General features: G+C 38.5%; 1 protein-coding gene across 1 annotated transcript in view; it reads left to right on the top strand.

Moving 5' to 3' along the window:
* The window catches only part of GRXCR1 (glutaredoxin and cysteine rich domain containing 1), a 57,708-nt gene extending 46,225 nt beyond the window's left edge, over positions 1 to 11,483 (top strand). Inside the window, exon 2 of the mRNA XM_007453050.1 lies at positions 11,214 to 11,483. Coding sequence (XP_007453112.1) covers positions 11,214 to 11,471 — 258 coding nt within the window. The 3' untranslated portion in view covers positions 11,472 to 11,483. The remainder of the gene's footprint in view (positions 1 to 11,213) is intronic.
* Positions 11,484 to 22,154: the final 10,671 nt, after the last annotated feature.

The raw sequence follows: 22,154 nt of genomic DNA on the forward strand, positions 1-22,154 counted from the left end.
GGGAAAGAGAGATCCTAGCTGAACATGGAGAAGGGATAACCAGACATATAAGAGGAAGTCTAGGAGAGACGGACGTTATATATGCCAGTGGGAAAAGATTTTTGTGATTTTGTGCTTTGAACAAGTTTGCAATCTCCCTGTGACTCATTTACTTTGTCAGTGAAAATGGAATAATAATATCTATTGCATTGCATATTGTGAGGATTATAGTGATAATAAATGCATTCATCTGCTATAAAGCCTGTAGCATGAAAATCATCAATGAATATTTTTTCTGCTTCCAATGTTGATTGAATTATGAATAAAATTGTTGATCATAAAATCTTCCACCTAATGAGACTTATTATGTCCTTCAGTAATTTATTTCCTAATGACTGAATCTCCAAAATCTAGTAATCAGCTCCAGTAAGGAGTTCTGGTGTCAAAGCCAGCAGTGTCTGGTGAAGAACATTTCCAGAAATATTTTTGTTTTCTTCCTTCTGATAATACTGTGATCAATCTTGTTTAAAAACACCTGCATTTATTTCGTATTTGAATATGCAATCAATATGAAGTGTTAAACCCTCTTTACAAAATTACATCGATCATCCCAAACAGTACAGTATGTACTTGAAAAAATACGTTTTTTAAGCTTTTGAGTATTATTCTTCACATCTGCTTCTGTAGGTTTCATGTGCCTCACAATTTAGTTCCTTTTATTAAAGCAACCTAATCTGGGGAAATCTAAGAAGAGATGGGAAGGCAACATTTTCTTGCTTTTGAAATCTTACCGTTATTCGTTTGTGCGCTTTGAAGTTGAACTGAAAGACTTAGCTAGATTCCTTTGTGGAGCACACAGACAAATTCAACCTCTGGCTTTATGCAGCAATTTCAAACATTTTCATTTCTGTTTTCCTTTTCATGTAACACGAAGTATTTCCTTCATTTGATCATGCTTAGTGTCTGGTTTTCAGAGCAATTTCTTAGGCTTGTTTGACATTTGGAGGCAAGGCATATTGCAAGGTAAGTGGTAGGAAAGAGTAGAAAAGAGAGATGAGACACACTAGATTGATTAAAGATCAGGCAAATCTTTCTTTAATGCACTTACTTCTTTTTATACTCTTTCCATTTCTTCAGCAGCAACTTGGAGAAGAGTCCTGCTCACAGGTGACTGTATCGAGGTCTTGAAAGAACAATGTGTTTCATGCCTGCCTTACCCTCATGTTGTGTTTATAGGAAGTCAAGAAGCACAATAGTCCAGTTACCAGAGGTTTGAGTGTACTCTTGACACTGTCATACATTTGTTCAGGTTGGGCTAGATGATCTCCAAGTTTCTTGTCTGTTTTAAGATTGTGTAACCCGAAGTTCTTCAGCTCCTAAACCTGTGATCCATGACCTTAAAATTAGTCTATCTCTATTTGTCTGTCTATCTATCTATGTATCTCTCTGTCTCTCTATAGGCTTGTCACCTACTTCTCTGTTTCCTCATCTGAAAAGCTAAGATAATGACAGTACCTATTTCCTTCAGAATTAAAGGACTTGATGCTCATAAAATACATGTATCAGCTTCATGTGTCAACTTCCAAGCTACCCATCAGTGCTGTCCGGCAGTTTATTCCCCTAAATACAGTGTTTAGAATCTGGAGTGGCGCATATTTAGCGGAGGTTGAGACTGACATTCAAAAGAGTCAGAGGGATATCAAGGCTTAAACCTGGAAACCTGAGGAGGAGGCAGGAATGAGGGATTTGCCTGAGGCTGGGTCCACTTTTCTCAACCTCTGAGTGTCCTCTGCCTTTGAAATAGACTCTCAGTCTACTCTGGGAGTTCCACAGAGACTGAGATCACTTCTCTTCATAACACTGGAATTTGTGAAAGCATCAAGCTGAGACGAGACGCAGGTATTTCAAAATCCAAAGTAGACTCTTATCACTTCCTAACCCACTAAAAGGGATTGACTACATTTAGCTAATTATTCAGGCATTTTCTTTGATGTAGAAAATCCGGAAAGATTTTAATCTTTTATTGTTTGATTTTTATTCATCATATGTATATATTTGGGAGAGTGGAAGAAAAAGGGCACCTTTCCCTTTAAGAAAGCACAAGGGTTTGTATAAAGTAAAAAGATGAAAGGTGTTATGAAAATGATCAAGGCAGAACTAAGCACTTATTATTCTGATGCTGTTGTTCAACATTTTAGTCCAGTTTCTTCTGGTTTTGCAACTTGAATCTTTCATAGGATGAGAGGGAAAATATGTTTTTTCAATGCCTCCATTTGTAGGATGTTTCTGATTCATTTGCTGCCTGTTTTTTCGCTGTAGTAAGCACATCACTTTGGGATTGGACGCTCCTGAAATGATGATTTTGTTGTTCGCTTCAATATTAGTGTTATCTGCAGAGATGAGTAGAATTGCAAATGCCAATAAATCGTGTTTGTGACAATTTCTATAGAAACCAAAGTATTCATATTGGAAGAGAGATGCTTTTGTTTGGGAGGAAGGTCGTTTCCATGAGATCCTAGTTCCTCTTCTCCCAGCTGTGTGACTTTGGGCGATAATGATGGCTGGTGTGTTTGTAAAGTTTTATAATTTACAGTGTCTTCAGGTGCATTTTACCTGTGATCCTACAACTCCCTTATGGGCTAGATTATAGCTACACTCATAAGAGAGAAGAGAAAAAGTAGTCCCAGAAAAGTAAACTGATTTTTCCAAATTTATGCAGCTCCTAAGTGCCAAAGCCATGGCTCCAGATGGATTTTCTTTCCATTGCAACATGTTGCTTCCTAAAAAAGTTTGATTCAAATACTGAAACTGTGAGTCTCAATTTCTTCCCATATAAAGTGTGCATATGGACTAGATATGACATCACTAACTCGGATCTAAAGGGGCAATGCAGACAATGTTAATGAGAGATGTTGTCTAGATATAAAGGAATAATATCAAATGTGGTAACAGGAGACATGTGTCATCTAAAGGGAGTTGTTGCTGTCAAGCTCCAGGTATTACTTTTGCAGAGGAATGCAATAAAACCAGTGTTGTCAAGTTTTCTGCTTTTTAAAGAGAAGACAAAAATTTCGACGCTCAAGTGAAACCTCCCTGTGCTTGAATAACACAGAATTGAGAGAACTGCGACCCCTTTCTAAGGTCTTCATGAGGTGGGGAACACCTTCATTTCCAATTAAGTCTGATGTGCTGTAAAGTCAGTTTTGTTTCAGTTTAACTTTCTGGAAAAATGTATTTCTTTGGTCCGGAGGATTCATTAGGTTCATTGACTGTTCAATTAATGTCTAGGCCAACTCAGTAATTGATTTGGACAAGTAGATAATTTCTGAAGCATGAAAGGAAATGAAATATAATGAATGATATAAAATGAAATCCATAATCTTGGAGCACTATGAAAACAGAATACTCTCTACGGAAATCTTTGCATGCAGAGATTATTACTCACGTGTTTCTTTCATGCCACCCAGAGGGCAGCTGAACTTAGACAAAGAGGGATTTTTATTACATCTTATATGCATGGTCTACTCTATTGTTTTCACTCTCAGAATTGATGGCACATCCAAACAACTGTAAGTGGTAAGTTAAGTCATTACAGAGATTTATTTTTTCATCATCGTGTAATTCTGAAGTTAAACTTCGCCATTCAGACTCCTGAGGTTGATGACGTGTGAATTTGGACTTGTTGGTTATAATCATAGTGGTAATAGTGCTGCTGGTGTGTGTCCAAAACATTTAGTACTAATGACATTAATAATAAAGAAATGGCATTTGTTGAGTGTTTATTATGCATCAGGCTTCATGTTAAGGGTTTTTCTATTCATTAAATCATTTAATCCTCACAAATTCCCATGAAGTAGGCATTGATGTCTATTTTACAAATTAGAAACCTGCAACTTAAAGAGATTAAGTAACTGGTCCAAGATTACTCTGTTACTAAGAGGCAGATTCAAACCAAGTTTTAATTAAATGTATGGAGAAGAGGTCAGGAGGTATTTCCTGAGCATCTACTATGTGTCAGGTAATATTCTGGGTTCTTGTGTACAAAACGAATTCCTGCTTTATTTAGGTTATATTTTACTTTTGGAGGTAGACAGTAAACCAATAAACGTACACAATAATGTCCAGCAGTACTAGGTATCCTAAAGAAAAGAACTGGGTTGGAGGATAGAGGGTCTGTTTTACATGGGGTGACGAGGGAAGGTCAGTCTGAGGGGTGACACGTAACCAGAGATATTAGAATAAAGTGGAGGGATGAGCAATGGGAATTTCTAGGACAGTCCTTCTGACAGTCCCTCTGTGGTATACAACTCACTACTCAGGTCTGGAATGGTATGACCCATCGGTTGGTTGTATTTAAGAGGGTTATGTAGTATCTTGCTAAGGCACGAGCAAGGACTTAGGAGGCAGACCCAGGTTAAAATTCTGGTTCTGCTCCTTTTTCCTCTGAGGTATTTAGACACCTTAAGTTTATCTTCAAGCTTTAGTTTCCTCATCTACAAAATTTGGATAGTAATCCTTATCTCTTATGATAAGTGAACATTGCACACATAAAGTTCCCCTTTGCAGACCCGGAACTACATATGTATATGCAGGAGTCATGCAACAAATAGTAGTTATTGTAATTATTTTTATAACCTGTGTCTTACAGTGGGACATGGAGAAGTTCCCCGTGGTGTTTTGTGGTCAGTGTGTGGGAGGGAATACGGCATAGAACAGGGGCCCCCAACCCCCGGACCACCGACCGGTACCGGTCCGTGGCCTGCTAGGAACCAGGCCGCACAGCCGGAGGTGAGCGGCAGCCCAGCGAGCGAAGCTGCCTCTGCCGCTCCCCATTGCTCGCATCACCGCCTGAACCATCGCACCCCCGGCCCCCGTCCGTGGAAAAATTGTCTTCCACGAAACCAGTCCTTGGTGCCAAAAAGCTTGGGGACCGCTGGCCTAGAAAATCACCATGTACCCTCAGAACTGAATAGGGAGTGTGGTCAGAATGGAATCAGATCCAGGAAATAAGCTAAGAGAGGAGCCTGGTGTGGATAAAGTGGGTTTTCACATCACAGTAGTTAAGCGCAAGAATGAGAATTCAAAAGGTGATTTGAAAGCAAGGGTGGGCGGGGGATTATTTATTTATTTAAATTTAATATTAAGAAGCATCCCAGAATATGCATACGGCTACAGAAGTTTACAGAGTAGCATGGAGAGGGAGAGAGAGAGAAAAAATTCCCGTCCTTTACAAAGCCTCACGGCCCTGCTTCCAAAGGCATGTGTCTTCTATTTAATATGGTGGTCCCTGGAGCCAGTGGGTTGGCCCAATGCCTGATAATCAAGAAATAGGTCTAGTCCCGGTTTGCCTTCTGATATGCTGCATGGCTCTGAGCTAATCACTTCACATTATTTGCCTTCAGACAGCAGAGAAGAGCTCTCTATACTTTGTCCATTTCAAAGGTATCCTTTTAGACAGAAAAACATTTACAGTGTCCCTTCTGTGATGTTACTTACAGTTAAATGTGGGCGCATAATTTAGTAAAGAGGCAAACCTCTTTATATCGCCAATATTATCTCATGGGCCCTGAATTAGGTTTACATCAGTCTGTTTTGGCAACAACCTGATCCTGGGGCAGCGGTAGCAAACCAAGAGTGTGGTTCAAGGGTTCTGCTTGACTCAGTAGAAACCCACAGACTTTGAAGGGTGTGTATCTGGGCTCCAGTTTTCTAACTTTGCTGTAATTTTAACTCTGTCACCTTGTCTAGGACACTTATCCCATCTGAGCCTAGGTTTCTAGATCTATAAAGACCGTTACAGCACGTAAGTTATTGGGAGGATTAAGTGAATATAAAGTTATTAGCATTATGTCTGCCATCGCCATTTAAAAATGTCACTTTTCATTATATTTTTAAGTTTTGTTTAAGACTTGAGTTCCTGGAATTGTCTGGAGGCCCAGAGTTCAGGAGGCCTTGTCAAACCGGCGCCAGGCTGTACAGTCAAAGGGGTCAAGTGGAAATAGCCCACTGGATCTGGATCTGCTCCAGCCTGGGGAGCTGGGTCTGCGCAGAGCGGATCCTCTGTCGGAGAGCAATAGGGACTAATCCTTGGCCTGAATCAGTGACAGTTCCAGTGGATGTGAGGCCTCCAGAAGTGTCCCTCAATGCCTAGGTGACTATAGAACTTACTGTGTGACAGTGGCTATTGCCGGGCCGAGGACATACGTTGGCTACAAAGTATCCCCTTAGTCTTCTTTTTTTTTTAACATCTTTATTGGAGTATAATTGCTTTACAGTGGTGTGTTAGTTTCTGCTTTACAACAAAGTGAATCAGCTATACATGTACATATATCCCCATATCTCTTCCCTCCTTAGTCTTGTTCACAGCAATTTCCGTCCCTTACCAACACATCTACGTTTGCTGCAGGTTGTTGTGAGGCTTCGGGGCACCCCAAAGAGTCATCTTTTTAATCAATGGAAAGGAAGAAACGGCTTGCCTTCATTAACATCTAGGTTGGCTTTCTCAGATCAAGTGGACTGCAAATCCCAGTGGCTTCTTAGCGCTGTCTCAGATGCCTCCATCCTTCATTACGCTGTTCCCATGGGAACTCTCAGGAAGGGAGAAGAGGGACAGCTAACCACCGAGGGGCTATTTTTAGATTTCTGGCCAAATGCTCTGACAGATCTGTTGAGGGAAAGAAAATGAGGCAAGTGCAGAAGAGGATTTCTTTTTCTAAAGACAATATCATTTCAAACTGATATTCTGAAACTGGAAACAACCTTGAGGAATCATTTAACCCACTTCTACCTCTAGAAAGATCCACTTTCAAATCATATCAAAAAATCGTTCAGTAAGATTATTTTTACAAAATTTTACTTAATAGCCTATTCTACTAGATAAACTATATTTCCTACCTTGAATTTACCCTGGATTCAAGCTCAGTTTTCAGACCAAGGGAGTTGGGAATGAGACTGAGTACGATTGCTCAAGTTGTGGGATCACACAACCCTGGGGGCATCCTTCCTTTCTTCTTTGCTAATAATGACAGTCTCTAGGTTTGTGCAGTGCACATCCTGTGCAACTATCTGCACTGGCCCTGCTTCACTTATTTTTATTTACTTATTTATTTATTTTGCAGTATGCGGGCCTCTCACTGTTGTGGCCTCTCCCGTTGCGGAGCACAGGCTCTGGAGGTGCAGGCTCAGCGGCCATGGCTCACGGGCCCAGCCGCTCCGCGGCACGTGGGATCTTCCTGGACCGGGGCACGAACCCGCGTCCCCTGCATCGGCAGGTGGACTCTCAACCACTGCGCCACCAGGGAAGCCCTGCTTCAGTTATTTTTAAAATATGTAAACCCCTCCCATCCTCCTTAAAAGCCTTCAGGAATTTCTCATTGCTCTTAGGTTAAAGGCCATAGAGTGGCTATAAAATACAACATGATATTGATCCTACATGCGTGTCCAGAATCATTCAGTATTATTATAATTCTCCTTTGTGTTTCAGCAAATACCTTCTTTCAGAGTCTCAAACATGCCATCTTCCTCCATCTCAACATCTTTGCACTTTTCTGTGACTTTTCCCCCATGCGCTCTGCCTAGTTAATGCCTGTAACTCTTTCTTATCCTTTAAATCAGAGCGCAAATATCAGAAAACGCTTTTTCGACCTCTAAAACAGAAAAGGCCCTTCTGCCGTAGCCTCTTCTAACAACCTGTGCATTTCCTTTGCATCACTTAATAGTTTGTAATTCTATATTGATTTATGTAACATTTTAGTTTTTTTATTACTTTAAACTATGAGCTCCAAGTCGTTAGGAATTATAATTTTTGCTCCCCATTATATATATAGTGCCTAGCATATGTTTGGCAAATTATTCTAATGACTGTATAAATGACTAGCAGTTATTTTAAAGGGACATAAACCCAGTTTCTCTGACAAGTCAAGCTGCCTATGTGACTTCACCAGGGCTCCTCAAAAATATAATGTGCACCCAGATTTCCCAGAGAACTTGTTAAAGTGCAGATTCTGATTCAGTAGATCTGGGGTGAAGCTCATGATTCTGCATTTCCAACTGGTATCCAACTAGCTCTAGAACTTGGTTGCACATTGGAATTGCCAGAGGAGATTTCAAAAAAAATCACTCTTGTGATTCTGATATAACTGGTATGTGCTTGGCCTGGGCTTTGGGGATTTTTAAAGCTCCCTAGTTTATTCTAATATCCAATACTCTTGGAGAATCACTGATTCCAGGCAAAGCTCATCCTCAACAGTAGGCAAAGGGATATTTTTTTGTTAGCCTTTGCACTGAACAGCATCTAACATGGCCACTTGATAAGGGTTCATATTACTATTTTTTAAATGTCTATCTCTTAGAGATACACAGAAAAGTGGTACCAAGCATATGTTGTACGAGCAGAGAGAATCCTGAGTGAGAACAGAATGGTCCAATCTGAAATTTTCCCACTTCTTCACGTGGGGAAATGTATTTCCTATAAAATATTTCAAAAGTAAGTGTACTATTGAAATAAGTGGAACATTTTGGTAGAAACAAATGTAGTTATAGCAGTCTTTGCAGCCAGAGGAACAATGCATAATTACTCAGATAATATCAGGAAAAAGAGAAGTTTGGTGCTCTTCCAAAAGCTGCAACATTTACAGTGAGTTCCTTGATTCCCAGCTTGTTCATAATTGTGAATATGAAGAGGAACCAGAGGCTCTTGGGCATTTGGTTACTCTTTTTGAAGATCAGTGCTTCTTAATCTAAAGCCTAGTAATAATCCTCTTTTCTTGTCATTAATTGCATTGATGTTTTCCATTGATTTATTTTTGCTTGTGGTTTTAATCTTAAAAATTCCATAATGTGGAGGGTAATATCTTTGCAGTGTATAACTCAGCACAGTACTATGTTTTAAGCCCTACACTAGTTGTCTTCTTAATCTTCTCAGCAAACCTATTAGGTAGCTACCACCACTATTATCACATTTTACAGATGAGAAAACTGAGGCTAAACAGCTCATTAGCTTCCCAAAGACAGAGATGGCCAGAGACAGAATCCAGGTATATCTGATATACATCCCTGGGGCTCTCTCCTTTCCAGTGTTATAAATTAGCAGTATATAGGCCAAATTCAGCCTTCAGATATTTTGTCCAGGGGTCTCAATACATTTTTTAATGGGGTGCCACTATTTAGAATGCAGAAAATTTCCTGTAAAAATCCAGATTTCAAGTTTATATTTACAATAATCATATCTGACAACACTGAGTGACATTCCTGAAACTTGCCTGAAGCTGAGTTATGTTTTTCCCTTTCAAATGACACTCTCCCTGCTTCTCACTAATATCTCATTTACTCCTGGTCTGCTCCAGCATTTATGACACCTGCTTGGCCCCTCCAGGCCTCTGGTTTTCAACTTAGCTTCTAAACTCTATTGAGGAAAGAAAAGATTCTTACGTCTTTAATACATTTTACCATTAGGAAAAAAAAAATGTCTGGTCTCTCGGTGAAGTGGAGACCATTGCACAGCCATTTCCATCACTTCGTATCTTTCTAGGACTATCTGTGTTTGCATCTGAGAGAGTGGTCTGATTTCTTTGAGTACAAAGTGGTGAAGCTTAGTATCTTACCTTCTGGTTCTAGTATTTAGCCATCTGGAGTGGTTTCAAATCAAAGTTTTGATTTCACAGGAGTTTATAAGTTGTGTGGCTGTCTTTCAACAACTGTAGCACTGTGGAGACTCACGTATCCCTTGATCTCATGGTATATGGTTGGGTTCTGTTCAGTCTCCTTCAAATAAGGCTATAATAAAGAGGAAGAGGGTGATGTCACCCTGGTGATGTCAGGACCTAGCTGATAAGGCCCTCGCAGTGCTGGCAGGGTTTGAATGCAGTCACTGATTTCTGATGCAGCAGGAAACATAGACAAAAAGAGATTCTCTCTTTAGGCATCTTCACCTTGGTTTTGAGAGTTGCTTGCCTCCATTTTGAGAGTGTAAGCCTCCAATTGCTTACACTCCATTGCAGTGTACTGTTTCCTTGTTTCCTTTTTATGCCTGGCTTTGACCTGCTGCCCACCTTGATATGGGTTTCTGTGCACTCTCTCTGAGCCACTATGTCTTCTGTTCCTCACGGCAGAACCTTCTCACTGCACACGGGAGCCTGTCATTCAACAGAGCTCATGCACGCATTTTATGCCTCTTAAATCTCAGAACAATCCTGTGATATAGATCTTGTTATTCCCAGTAAATTTTGGCTCAAAAAAGCTGTAAAATTTGGTAAGTTGATGAGTAGAAGAATTTTCAAATGGTTAAATGCTAACCTTGTCTGTTCTGTTCCATGTTCTGCTTTGGGTATAAGAGGCAGCTATTGTAGTTGAATGATGTCTACAAAACATGAGAAAAATAATTCAACCATTCCTTATTTCACCACATGGCATGCCATGTGAGGCATCATCAATTCTAAGATATGCCAATTACAATGGAATATTACTCAGCCATAAAAAGAAATGAAATTGAGTTATTTGTAGTGAGGTGGATGGACCTAGAGTCTGTCATACAGAGTGAAGTAAGTCAGAAAGAGAAAAACAAATACCATATGCTAACACATATATATGGACTCTAAAAAAAGAAAATGGTTCTGAAGAACCCAGGGGCAGGACAGGAATAAAGATGCAGACGTAGAGAATAGACTTGAGGACACGGGGAGGCAGAAGGGTAAGCTGGGACGAAGTGAGAGAGTGGCAGGGACATATATACATTACCAAATGTAAAATAGATAGATCGTGGGAAGCAGCCGCATAGCACAGGGAGATCAGCTCAGTGCTCTGTGACCACCTAGAGGGGTGGGATAGGGAGGGTGGGAGGGAGATGCAATACGGAGGAGATATGGGGATATATGTATATGTATAGCTGATTCACTTTGTTATACAGCAGAAACTAACACAACAATGTAAAGCAGTTATACCCCAATAAAGATGTTAAAAAAAAAAAGATATGCCATTATCTGATATGCCATTGGGAACAGAAAAAATACTGTCAGTTAAATTATGTCATTTAAATTATGTTGATTGTCATCCTTATTGCAATTACAGATGTTCTAAAGTATAAATCCATGTCTTAGAATTGACAAATATCGTGCTTATTCAACTTTTATTGCAGGCCTTTAATGTGTAAGACGTTGGCTGAAATGTTAATTGTCTTAAAATAAAGAGATGTAAGAAAGCAAATGCCAAAATATTTACACTATAATATTTTCCTGCAGCAACCATCAACTGACCTAGAATTTGACCGCGTAGTGATTTATACGACTTGCCTTCGTGTGGTACGGACAACCTTTGAAAGGTGTGAACTGGTAAGAAAGATCTTCCAAAACCATCGGGTAAAATTTGAAGAGAAAAACATAGCTCTGAATGGTGACTATGGAAAAGAATTAGATGAACGATGCCGACGGGTTTCTGAAGCTCCTTCGCTTCCTGTCGTGTTCATCGATGGCCATTATCTTGGGGTGAGTATCTGCTAAGGAAAATCTTCTTTTTTATTGAACCCAACCAGTGTTGATAGAAAGCTATAAGGCTATGGCATCATAGCTACCAGCATACTAGCTATTTTTTTAAGTTCAATCCAAAGGGTTTGAAGCACTTATTTCTATCCTAAATGATGTGTTGCTACAGTGTTCACCCCTGCAGGGTCATGGTGAGATGAAATCAGCATGAAATTGCCTTTTTGCATAGAAATACATTTTTTAAATGTTTAGTTGACTTGAGTTTTGCACTGTGAAGCTTGACATGTGGGATAAAAACTTTTTTTTTAGTGCAGGCAAGAAAAATGGAATATATGAGATATGCATTTGTGAATTCTCCTATACCCCATTATCAAACACTCAGTTTCCTACTTAATGAAACTAAGATGACAGTCGTGAAATGAAATCAATAAGAAATTGGGCCCGGAGCCAGAATTTTATCTGCTTGTTTAAAATGACTCTTGATTTTGGTAATGCGAGAACGTGAGACACAAGTGCATGCTTACAGGCGAGCAGAGAACTCCCAGAGCAGCAACAAAACATGACTGCTTCCTTGCTCTTTGAGTAGCACTGTTGGCATCTTTAACCCCCACTGATCTATGAACAAGCTTCATCAGTATGAAGCCCAAGAAAGGGGGCTTTGGAGAGTGCAGTTTGGAAAGAGAGAGAGCAAAGGGACACCAGCAGTTGAGGGGGGTGGGACTGACTACAAGGTCACTGATCAGAGAACAAAAAGCGGCCGTCAACCACAGATGGATCCTTGCATCTTGGTTTCATTTCAAATCTGGTCTTAACCTTCAGCTTCCAGGGAAGGTTAGAAAAAGCCAGAGCAGGAAATGCTCCTGTTTGTTACAGGGAGCTTGTGTCCTGATATCCTGTCTAGAGCCATGGCTGTTGGAGGCCGCCTGTCATCTTACGGAAAGATTAATGCAGAGAAGCCATGATTCAGTAGCTATGATGTTATGCAGTCTTACTTTTAACCAGAGCTGGACACAGATAGATTCTGAACTAGAAGTATTTTGATTCAAGTATTGAGCCTCTTATCTTATACCTTCAACATATACCCTGAGGTCCCAGAAACCCATAACAATGGCAGTGATAATAATGACAGAATGAATGAATGAATGAATGAATAAATAAATAAAATTTAAAAAGTACTATACTATACTCTCAGCTTATATGTGTCATCTCATCTAGTCCTCAGGCCCTAGAAATCAACTCTCTGGCGCACCGGTTAAGAGGCAAGACAGCTTTGAAATCGGGCAGCATTGTTTCAAATTCCTGCTCTGCTACTTCTGATTCTGGGAAATTTATAAATCACTCTGTGCCTGATTTCCTCATTTGTAAAATGAAAATGATAATGATAATAGAACTTTTCTTAGTCTAATTTTGAGGATTTTACTGATATATACACTGTATATAGTGTGTGTGTGTATATATATGTGTGTGTGTTTGTATATATACATATATTTATATATTTATGTATATATATATATACATATATATATGTATATATATATATATATATATATATACAGACATAGCTGGGTAATTGGCAGGACCAGGACTCAAAGTTAGGTCTGTCCGATTCCCCAGACCCTTGCACTCTGACACATCACCTCAAGGAAAGTGATTTTTGCTAGTTTGTTTCCTGGTGGGTTCTTAGCACCTAGAACAGGGTTTGGCATAAGGTGCTCAAAAACGTGTGCTGAATGGATGTAGGAATGATGCTATATTGTCTCCTCCTATTCTCTCCTTCTCTCCTAAGACATTCTTCCACAAGGAAAGAAAATCTCATAAACTCATCCACACTGCGGAGAAAATCACTGATAAGGGTTGTGGGTATTTGCGTTGTAACCTGGGGGAAATTCTTCTGACAATGTAAGATATTTTTCATTGTGGAATTTTAAGTTCTGCGAAGCTGCACAATTAATCTTAGTGGGCGACTGCTTACTTACACAGGTACAAAGTGGGCCCCACCTGCTACTCTGCTCCTGACCAGGCTCATCTTCTTCCTACTTTTCAGTGTAACAGGCAAAATGCCTCTCTTGCTATTTGTCTTTCAGTTTCAGGGATAGAGGGAGAGTGCAACAGAGGAGGTAGGGTGCAGAGTTCTTTCTCGATTGCTTTGTCTCTGTGATCACTTTATTTACACACATGCCTAGAGGCAGAGGGATCACAGAGGTGCTACCTGCTGCTTCTGAAATTTGAAGCTAATTCCCCAAATCTGGAGAGAGGCCAGAGACGAGATCTTTTTTCCTTTTTTTTTTTCTTATGAAAGGGGAATTACTTCTAAATTTATAATTCAAAATGGAGATAAATACTCCAGAACAGCTTATGTAACGAATTTCCCTACTACTACAGTAGCCCCTTTATTTAGATTCCAGTGCACAGTTGCAAATGGAGTACATTGCCAGAATTGTAGAGCCTTTTCCCTTCAGTTTTTTCACATCTGAAATGGAAGGATGCCCTCTGCTGGGTTTTGGCATGTGGTGAAGCATAATTTTGGGGGAGGAAAAGGAACTGATGTTCCTTAACATCTGTGATGTTTTAAACAGTTACATGAAAACATTTGACTTAGCCTACAGTGTGCACATCTGAAATGGAAGGATGCCCTCTGCTGGGTTTTGGCATGTGGTGAAGCATAATTTTGGGGGAGGAAAAGGAACTGATGTTCCTTAACATCTGTGATGTTTTAAACAGTTACATGAAAACATTTGACTTAGTTTAAATTTAAATAAATGAGAAAAATCAAGATGTGTGAATCATCTGCACAAATACAACTGTCTTTAAGGATGGAGAGAAAGAAATAGACAAACAGAGCCAGAGAACGAAATAGAGACACAAACAGAGGCGTATGGAGGCAGAGTGCGGGAGACAGTGAGATGGGATGGAGAGAGGATGATGACATTTCGCAGCTCCCTAATTTTACTGCCATCACTGCCATCAGACCCAGGGTGGGTGGTGCCAAAAGAATTCAGTTATTTTCACTGAATGGAAGCTAACAGGACTCCTTCTATGGGCAAGAATGGAAGAATTGACAAGGATGCTCTTTTTGCCTGATGACTGTCTTCCCCAGCCAAACTAAAAACTCAAGATGGAAGCAATGGAATAGTCAAGGGAAAGAAATTACTTTAGAAAACAAATCTACACTGCCCTGGGATGCTCAGTGGTGGAGGGAGAGAGATGGGGGGAGGAGCAAGTTCAGCTTGGAACTTACTTGGGGCAAGTGCCCTATTGTTTTGGCATCAGAAAAGCTTTACACAAAAAGATTGTGTTCCAACAGTTTGGACATAAATAATCTTAGAAATACCCGTAGGAAATGAGTTAGAAATAGTATCTTGATTATGGACCAACCATAAAACTCTACAGTAAGAGTTCACAAAATCCACGTTGGAACTGAGCTGAGCTATGACACATGTAGAATGAATCCAAGTGTGGACTCCAGTAACAAAGAGAGGAACGGAAAGGCTCATGATCTAGAGGGGTCTCTTAAATTAGCTGATATTGAGTTGTGACTGCTTGATAATTCTATATCTATTTAAAGTACTGTTTTATTCAACTTAAGAATGAAGGAATTATTATTGAGCATAGCTAGTAGACACACTAGAAATACAGACTCTAGGCATGTTTCTAGGGACTACTTCCAAAATTTCTCCAATTTTCCAATTACTTCCAATTTTCCCAGAAATGGGCCACCAAGGAAGCCTCTGCCACAATCTGGAGGTGGTCAGCTCCAGTAACTTGCTGTCTTTGCCATGGTCCACACCAGCAAAATGGATGACTTGTTCTCTGCCCTTCTTTCTGCCAAATTCTCTTCCTAATAAAGTCTTGAGTGAGTGTATCTGTTTGTGGTTACTAAATAAGTCACATGTGAAAGCAGTGAGGGAAAATGGGAAATATGCTTTTTAGGTTTCTAGCCTCTATGCACTGCTATACACTCTATAGCACAGGAAGACATTCTAGATTCTGGATAGGTTACTGAGTGAGACAAACCACAGTATCTGCCAGATATGCTGTTTTCATTTATTTTGTTTTGTTTTAACCAGCTTTATTGAGGTATAATTTACATGTAATAAACTACACATTTAAATTATACAATTTGATGAGTTTTGACAGATGTGTACACCCATGAATCTACCAATACACAAAATATAGACCATTTCCATAAGCCCCCAAATATTCCTCATGTCATTTAGCAGTTAATCCCTTCCTCCAACCCCAGTCCCCTGGCAATCATTGATCTTTCCGTCAATATAGTTTTCTGTTCTTCTAATGTCTTTGTCTGGTTTTGGTATTAGGGTAGTGATGACCTCATCAAGTGAGTTTGGAAGTACTCTACCCTCTGCAGTTTTAAGGTCTGGTTCTGTTTAATCCTTGGTGTAGAGCATCATATCCATTTGACATCAGTTTTCTTTTATGTGAAGGACTTCTTACATACTACTATTGTAGTGTGGGTCTGCTGTGGATGAATTCTTTCACGTCTGAAAAGTTTTTCTTTCATTTTTATTTTTAAAAGATACTTTTGCTGGGTATAGAATTCTAGGTTGAAAGTTTTTTTTTTTTCTTTCAGTACTTTAGAGATGTTGCTCCTCTATCTTCTCATTCACATTACTTCTGATAAAAAATATGACCCCCTCCCTTATCTTTGTTTCTCTGTCTGTGACATGTCTTCTCTGCCACCCCCAACCCGACTACTTTTAAGATTTTCTCTTTAGATTTGAGAACTTCAATTATGATATGCCTTGGCATACTTTTCTTCATCTTTCTTTTGCTAAGGGTTCATTGAGATTCTTGGTTCAGTAGGTATATAGGTTTTTATCAAATTCAAAAAACTTTCAGCCATTACTTTAAAATATTATTTGTATCTTCCTTTCTTTCTCTTCTTTTCAGAGGCTTTAATTACATGCATATCAGGCTGTTTGAAGTAATTCCATAGCTCACTTTATTTCATTTGGGTTAGTTTCTATTGCTGTGTCTCCTGGACCCCTAATCTTTTCTTATATAATATCTAATCTTCTGTTAATCCCATCTCTGTATTTTTTTTTCTCAGATATTGTAATTTTTATCTTTAGACATTTGATTTCTTTAAAAAATGTATTTTCCATGTCTCACTTAATATGTTCAATATTTCTTCTAGCTTTTTGACCATATAACTTTTAATCTCCTTGTGTGACACTTTCATTATCTGTGTCAGTTCTGGGTTGGCTTCAATTAATTGAAATTCTGAGTACAATTTTCCACTTCTTTGCCTTCCTGGTAATTTTGATTGAATTCCACATATCTGGTTGGATAAAAGTATTTTTTATTGGGATATTTTTGTATTCATATAAATTTTCTTGGGCTTTTTGCTGAGATGCAGTCAAGTTACTTGGAAATCATTTGCTATTTTGGGTTTGTTATTAAGATTTTCTAGGCAGGGCCAGAATAGTGTTTAGTCCAAAGCTAAATATTCCTCAGAATGGGGACATGATCTTTTGATAACTTTACTCAATGCCCCATGAATTATAAGGTTTTCCAGTCTGGCTGATGGGAACAGGCAGTATTCCCAACCGTGCCCCAGACACTGTCCCTTTTCATCCTTTCAGGTGGTTCTTTTGCTGGCCTTGAGTAGTTTCCTCACATACATGTAATGATCATTACTCTATTGAACACAAGCTGGGCCCTCTGTCTATCTCCAGAATTCTCTGTAAAGCTGTTTACTTTCTGTCCTGTGAACTCTAGCTATCTTAGTTTCCTAGGCTCTCAGGTCTATTTCCTTAACTCAGGGAATCTACCAGGTTCTGCTTTAAATTCCCCTTTCCTGTATACAGCTTGGAAAAGCTATCATGATAGTAAGCCTGGGAAACTGTAGAACTCACCTCATTTACTTCCTTCCTCTCAGAGGTCACAGTTCTTTGTTGTCTAATGTTCACTATCATGTAGACTATCCATTAAAAATCATTACTGTTTATCAAAGTGAATCATCAAGTGGTCCACTTTTAGGCAGTATAACAAAGTAAAGTGAAATTTTTCAGGCTGGGTGTGTACAGCATTTGTGAATTACATTTTTTTCTGAACAACAATGATTTATTTCTAAAACACAAAAATCCCTAAACAAACCACAACAAACCTTGAAGCCTTAAAAATTAAGGGTTTTATCTTTTCTCACATAAAAAATGTACAGGAAGATGCTCCTGGGAGGGTATAAAGTTCCATGATGTCACCTAGGACCACTTTCTATTTTATAGCACTTAGCACATGTCTTCTACCTTGAAGGTCTCCTGATGGACCTTATGGTCCTAATAGTTGCTGAAAGTATTGACATCATGCCTGCATTCCAGGCAGGATGGGAATGAGAAAGAAAAGAAAAAAGAGAAGGGCATCCTAGCTAAAGGAGTGCCCTTGTAAATAGTTCTTCCAGAAATCTTACCCAACTTTGCATTTTATTGTTCACATTTTGTTGCAAAGTAGACTGGGAATTGTGCTCTTCCAGGGGGACACATTGATATGTTGAAAAAAACCCCAGGTTTTTCTTAGAATAAAAGAGGGATCATGGATATTGGGTAGGAAGTTAGTGTCTGCCACGCTGAAAAAAACTCTTTTTGAGTAGTTGACTAGAATAAGCTCCTTCATGCTGTGTGTTTTACACTAATTGTTTCCTTGCACCAGACAACTCCGTAGTATTCACTCTGTTAATGAGGGCTGCAGAGATGGTGGGAGGACTAGTGGGAGGGAATCTTTGGTAAATTTGGTGTTTCTTTATGGGAATGTGTTATATGAAATTATAACTATTGTCGTAAACCATCAACATAAAGTTAAGTGTTTTGTTAGGTCTTGAAACTATTCTGTCTTAAACCTCTTGAAAATATTTACCATATACTTGTGAGAAGTGGTTTTTAAGTGTTGGAGTCATATGCTTCTTTGAAAATCTGTTGAAAGTTATAGACCTTCTCAGTGTACATAGACACAATCTTCTTTAAATATCAGGGCTTTCTGAGAATGTATCCCTAGATAATTAACTTTTCACTAAAAGGAGTACTTTGGAGATGGTGCCTACTGAAGTGTACCCCACTTCTTGGTTGCCTTTGAGTATTTTATCTAGTAAGCAACCCACTTCACTACAAGTAATTACCATCATATCTAATTTTGATTTTTTAGCATTTAATTGTGGAATAGGTGAATTTTAGATCTTTATCTTCTCTTCCCTGTTCTTTGCAAGTCATATTTTTGATCATTTCCTTGATCATTAACAATTTCAACAGAGATCTGGATGAGAGAAGAATCCCCTGAACTTTCAAATTTACCACTTTTCCTTGGATCTTATTTGGTAATAGACACAGCACATATTCAATCTTCAAGCCTCTTTATTCAGGGTCATGAAATATTTTTTTCTGGCTTGTTCACACTATTTCAGAAAGTATGGGATGGGGAAGTTTGGAATCTAAGCTTTAAGTCAGGTTCTCGGAATTTAAATGAAGCAGTACTACTCTGTCATGGGATTGCTTTCTTGTCCTTTTTTCCTGAATATCTGAGGATAGTTTTTAATAGCAACAACAATGACAATGATAGTAAAAGCTAACTTGAATGATACACTCTGCTAAGCTTTCTACATGCATTATTTCTTTGAATAATATATTAAAATAAAAATGTCAATAACACCCCTCTCATCTCTCTCACCCCAAATTTTGTTAGAGAAATTAAGAAACTTAGAGAGGTTAAGAAGATCTTTAAATACCTTCAGATCATAAGGCAGGATTCAAATTTAGGAGTGTCCAACTCTAGAGCTCAAACTCTTTAAATTTGAGTCATAAAGTTCCTCAACCCTTATCTCCAACAGCTTTCAACTCCACTCTTTAGCAGCATATTTACATCCTGAATTACTTCATCACTTAAAAACACTCCACATTCAAGATCTTGAACTTAGAAATGTCTTGCTGTGACCATAATTTTCTGTCCTTCAATCTCTCCCCTTTGTCTCTTTATTGAACTTGCTCCGTCATCATTGGTATTGTTTATACTTTCTCCCTTTCCATTTCTCTGAGCTTATAAGCACACTTTTGGTTTCACTCGTTTCCCTACCATTCTGTATTCAGGAATATAATAATATCCAGTCTGTTAAGACTTGGCGGACCAGCTCTCTTAACTTTCCACATTTGTCAGTTCCTAGTCCTATGCAACTCCCTCTGTTTTTCTTCTCTCATTCCAGCACGTCAAGGGCATTATTGGAGAAAATCTCAAAATTATAGTGAAGAAGTCTACAACAAACTTGTATCATCAGCATTATCTAGGCCCATTATCTAATACGCCTGGTAATATCTTGTTGGCTTTCTGTTGTGGTCCACATAACCAACTGCTTTAAATGTTTTCTAATTTCCCCCAAACAGAAGTCTCATTGCCATCACCTGTTCCCTCTTTTTCACATCCGTTATTATCTTTCACTTTTGCCAGTCTTCAAGTCTATTTATAGCTACAATCTTGTAGGGTATGTTATTTTTTTAAAACAGATATTTTACTTTAACATTAAAAAAAAAAAACACAGAAAACTTCTTTAGTATTAATTTCTTATTCCAATTCTCTGGTTTTGATAAATGACCCCACAATTCTCCCAGTCACTCAGACTCCACATCTCAGTTTTCTTTGACTCCACATCTCTCTCTTTCACTTGCCAAGATTTACATTGTATCCTATGGGATCTCAATTTTCACATTTTGGGAGATCCTCCTAGAAAGTAGTGACAAAGCAAAGTAGAAGCAGACATCTGGATATAAGAGTAAGCTCTTTGTCTTACTGGTATGGATGTTAGTCAAGTTGTTTAATCTCTCTAAGATGAAAATAATAAAATACTGATGACTGGGTATTTTGAGAATTAAATGAGATGAAGCATAAAAACAGTGCCTGGAACATGGCACACACTAAGTAATTCTTTGCTAATATTATTATGGCAAGAGCTTTAAAGAAAGCCTACATTTAAGGTCTAGAGGTGGAAAGAGATGGAGAGAATAAAGAGAATTAAGAAAGGATTGGATCAATAAGTCATGAAAGGAGAAAAGGTACAGAGTCTTATTGAGTTTACCCTCACATTTTAATTGTCCAAGTAGTCTGATTTGTGGTGGCAGGATGCCGCACAGCATTTGAACTTCTGGATAGTGGTAATGTTTTGAATATGAAACAAGCATCAAGGTCATGTTTCAGATACTAGTTTCATGTGAGCTGTTACGTGGGCTATTAGAGATAGTCCATCACCATTCATGATACTTTTCTATGAATATTAAACATAATTATTGACATAGTGTTATATTTTTCAGTTTTAATACCAGGTGATTAACAATGCTATTTAAAATATATTAATAATAGTTTATAACATATGAGATTTAAAAATTATTAACAACATACTTATTTCCTCTTAAAATGAAACAGAAGACTTACATATAAGACACTATACCATCATCATAAGACACTGTACTGTCATCAATTTTTCCTCACAATATGAAACTTTGATTTTTTTCCCCCTCTCTCTTTTTAATAGTAAATCAAATTTTACCTTTATTCAACTCACAGTGAATTTCATTATATTAAAACATGAATAGGTGCCATCTGACTTGCTCTTTATTTCTAGAACAAAACTAATAAATTTAGCATGTGTGCCCAAGTAAGAAGTAGAGGGGGTGAAAGAGTTAATGCTTTACATTCTTCTGTTAGCACCTCCCCTCTCATATTCTCTCAGATTAAGACCAAGTTGGGAAACTGGTGGGACAACTATTAAGATGAAGTTGCAGAAGATCTGCTTAATTATTAGGCTTTGTAAAGACAAATGTGATAGATAGATAGATGCACACAGAAGTTTCATACAGAAGCATAGAATCTTGGATTTGGAAGGAACCTTAAATGTCATCTTGTGTAATGTTCCTCCTCTCAGTGCAAAATTCTTTCTACCATATCCCTGGGCAAAGATGAACAATCTTTGAACACACCCAGAGACAACAGCCTCATGAGAGTTCAAGCCAACCTATCATATTGTAGTACTCCTGTAAATATTAGAACGTTCTTTCTCATGTTGAGAACAAACCTGCATCTAACTTCCTTCACCCATTAGTCTTAGTTCTTCTACCTAGAGTAATTCGAATGAAAACTGTTCCCTCATCCTCTTAACTAAAACTTCAGGTGCAAAAATGTTGGCAAGTTTTCTCCATGGGTTCTTTAAAACTTACTCTTGTCGCATGATTATCTGAGCTTCGACATCATAATTATTCTCCTTAAGACATATTCTAGTCTTCAAGTGCAGCACCCAAAACTAGAAGCAATCTTCTAGATGATTATCTCCCCGAATAGGATCTCTGTCCCTCTATTAATGGAGCCTAGATTTACTTTAAGCATCTGTATCATACAATTAATTATACTGAGGCGGAGGCCAGTTAAAAGACTCGTGTAACTTTCATGTGAACTATTTCTCAAGTAAACTCCTAATGCCCTTGGTTTTTGGATGCATTTTACTAGGTCCCAAGACCTCTTTTCCAAGGATGTGTGGTTACTAGGCAATAGTTAATATCACAAGAAATAACATTTTTTTCCGTGAAACATAGCCTATGATTATTTTATTTTATTTTTTTATACAGCAGTTTCCTATTAGTTATCCATTTTATACATATTAGTGTACATATGTCAATCCCACTCTCCCAATCCATCCCACCACCACCGCCGCCC

Source organism: Lipotes vexillifer, unplaced genomic scaffold, assembly GCF_000442215.2.
Source record: "Lipotes vexillifer unplaced genomic scaffold, Lipotes_vexillifer_v1.1 scaffold1272, whole genome shotgun sequence".
Taxonomy (NCBI): Eukaryota; Metazoa; Chordata; class Mammalia; order Artiodactyla; family Lipotidae; genus Lipotes; species Lipotes vexillifer.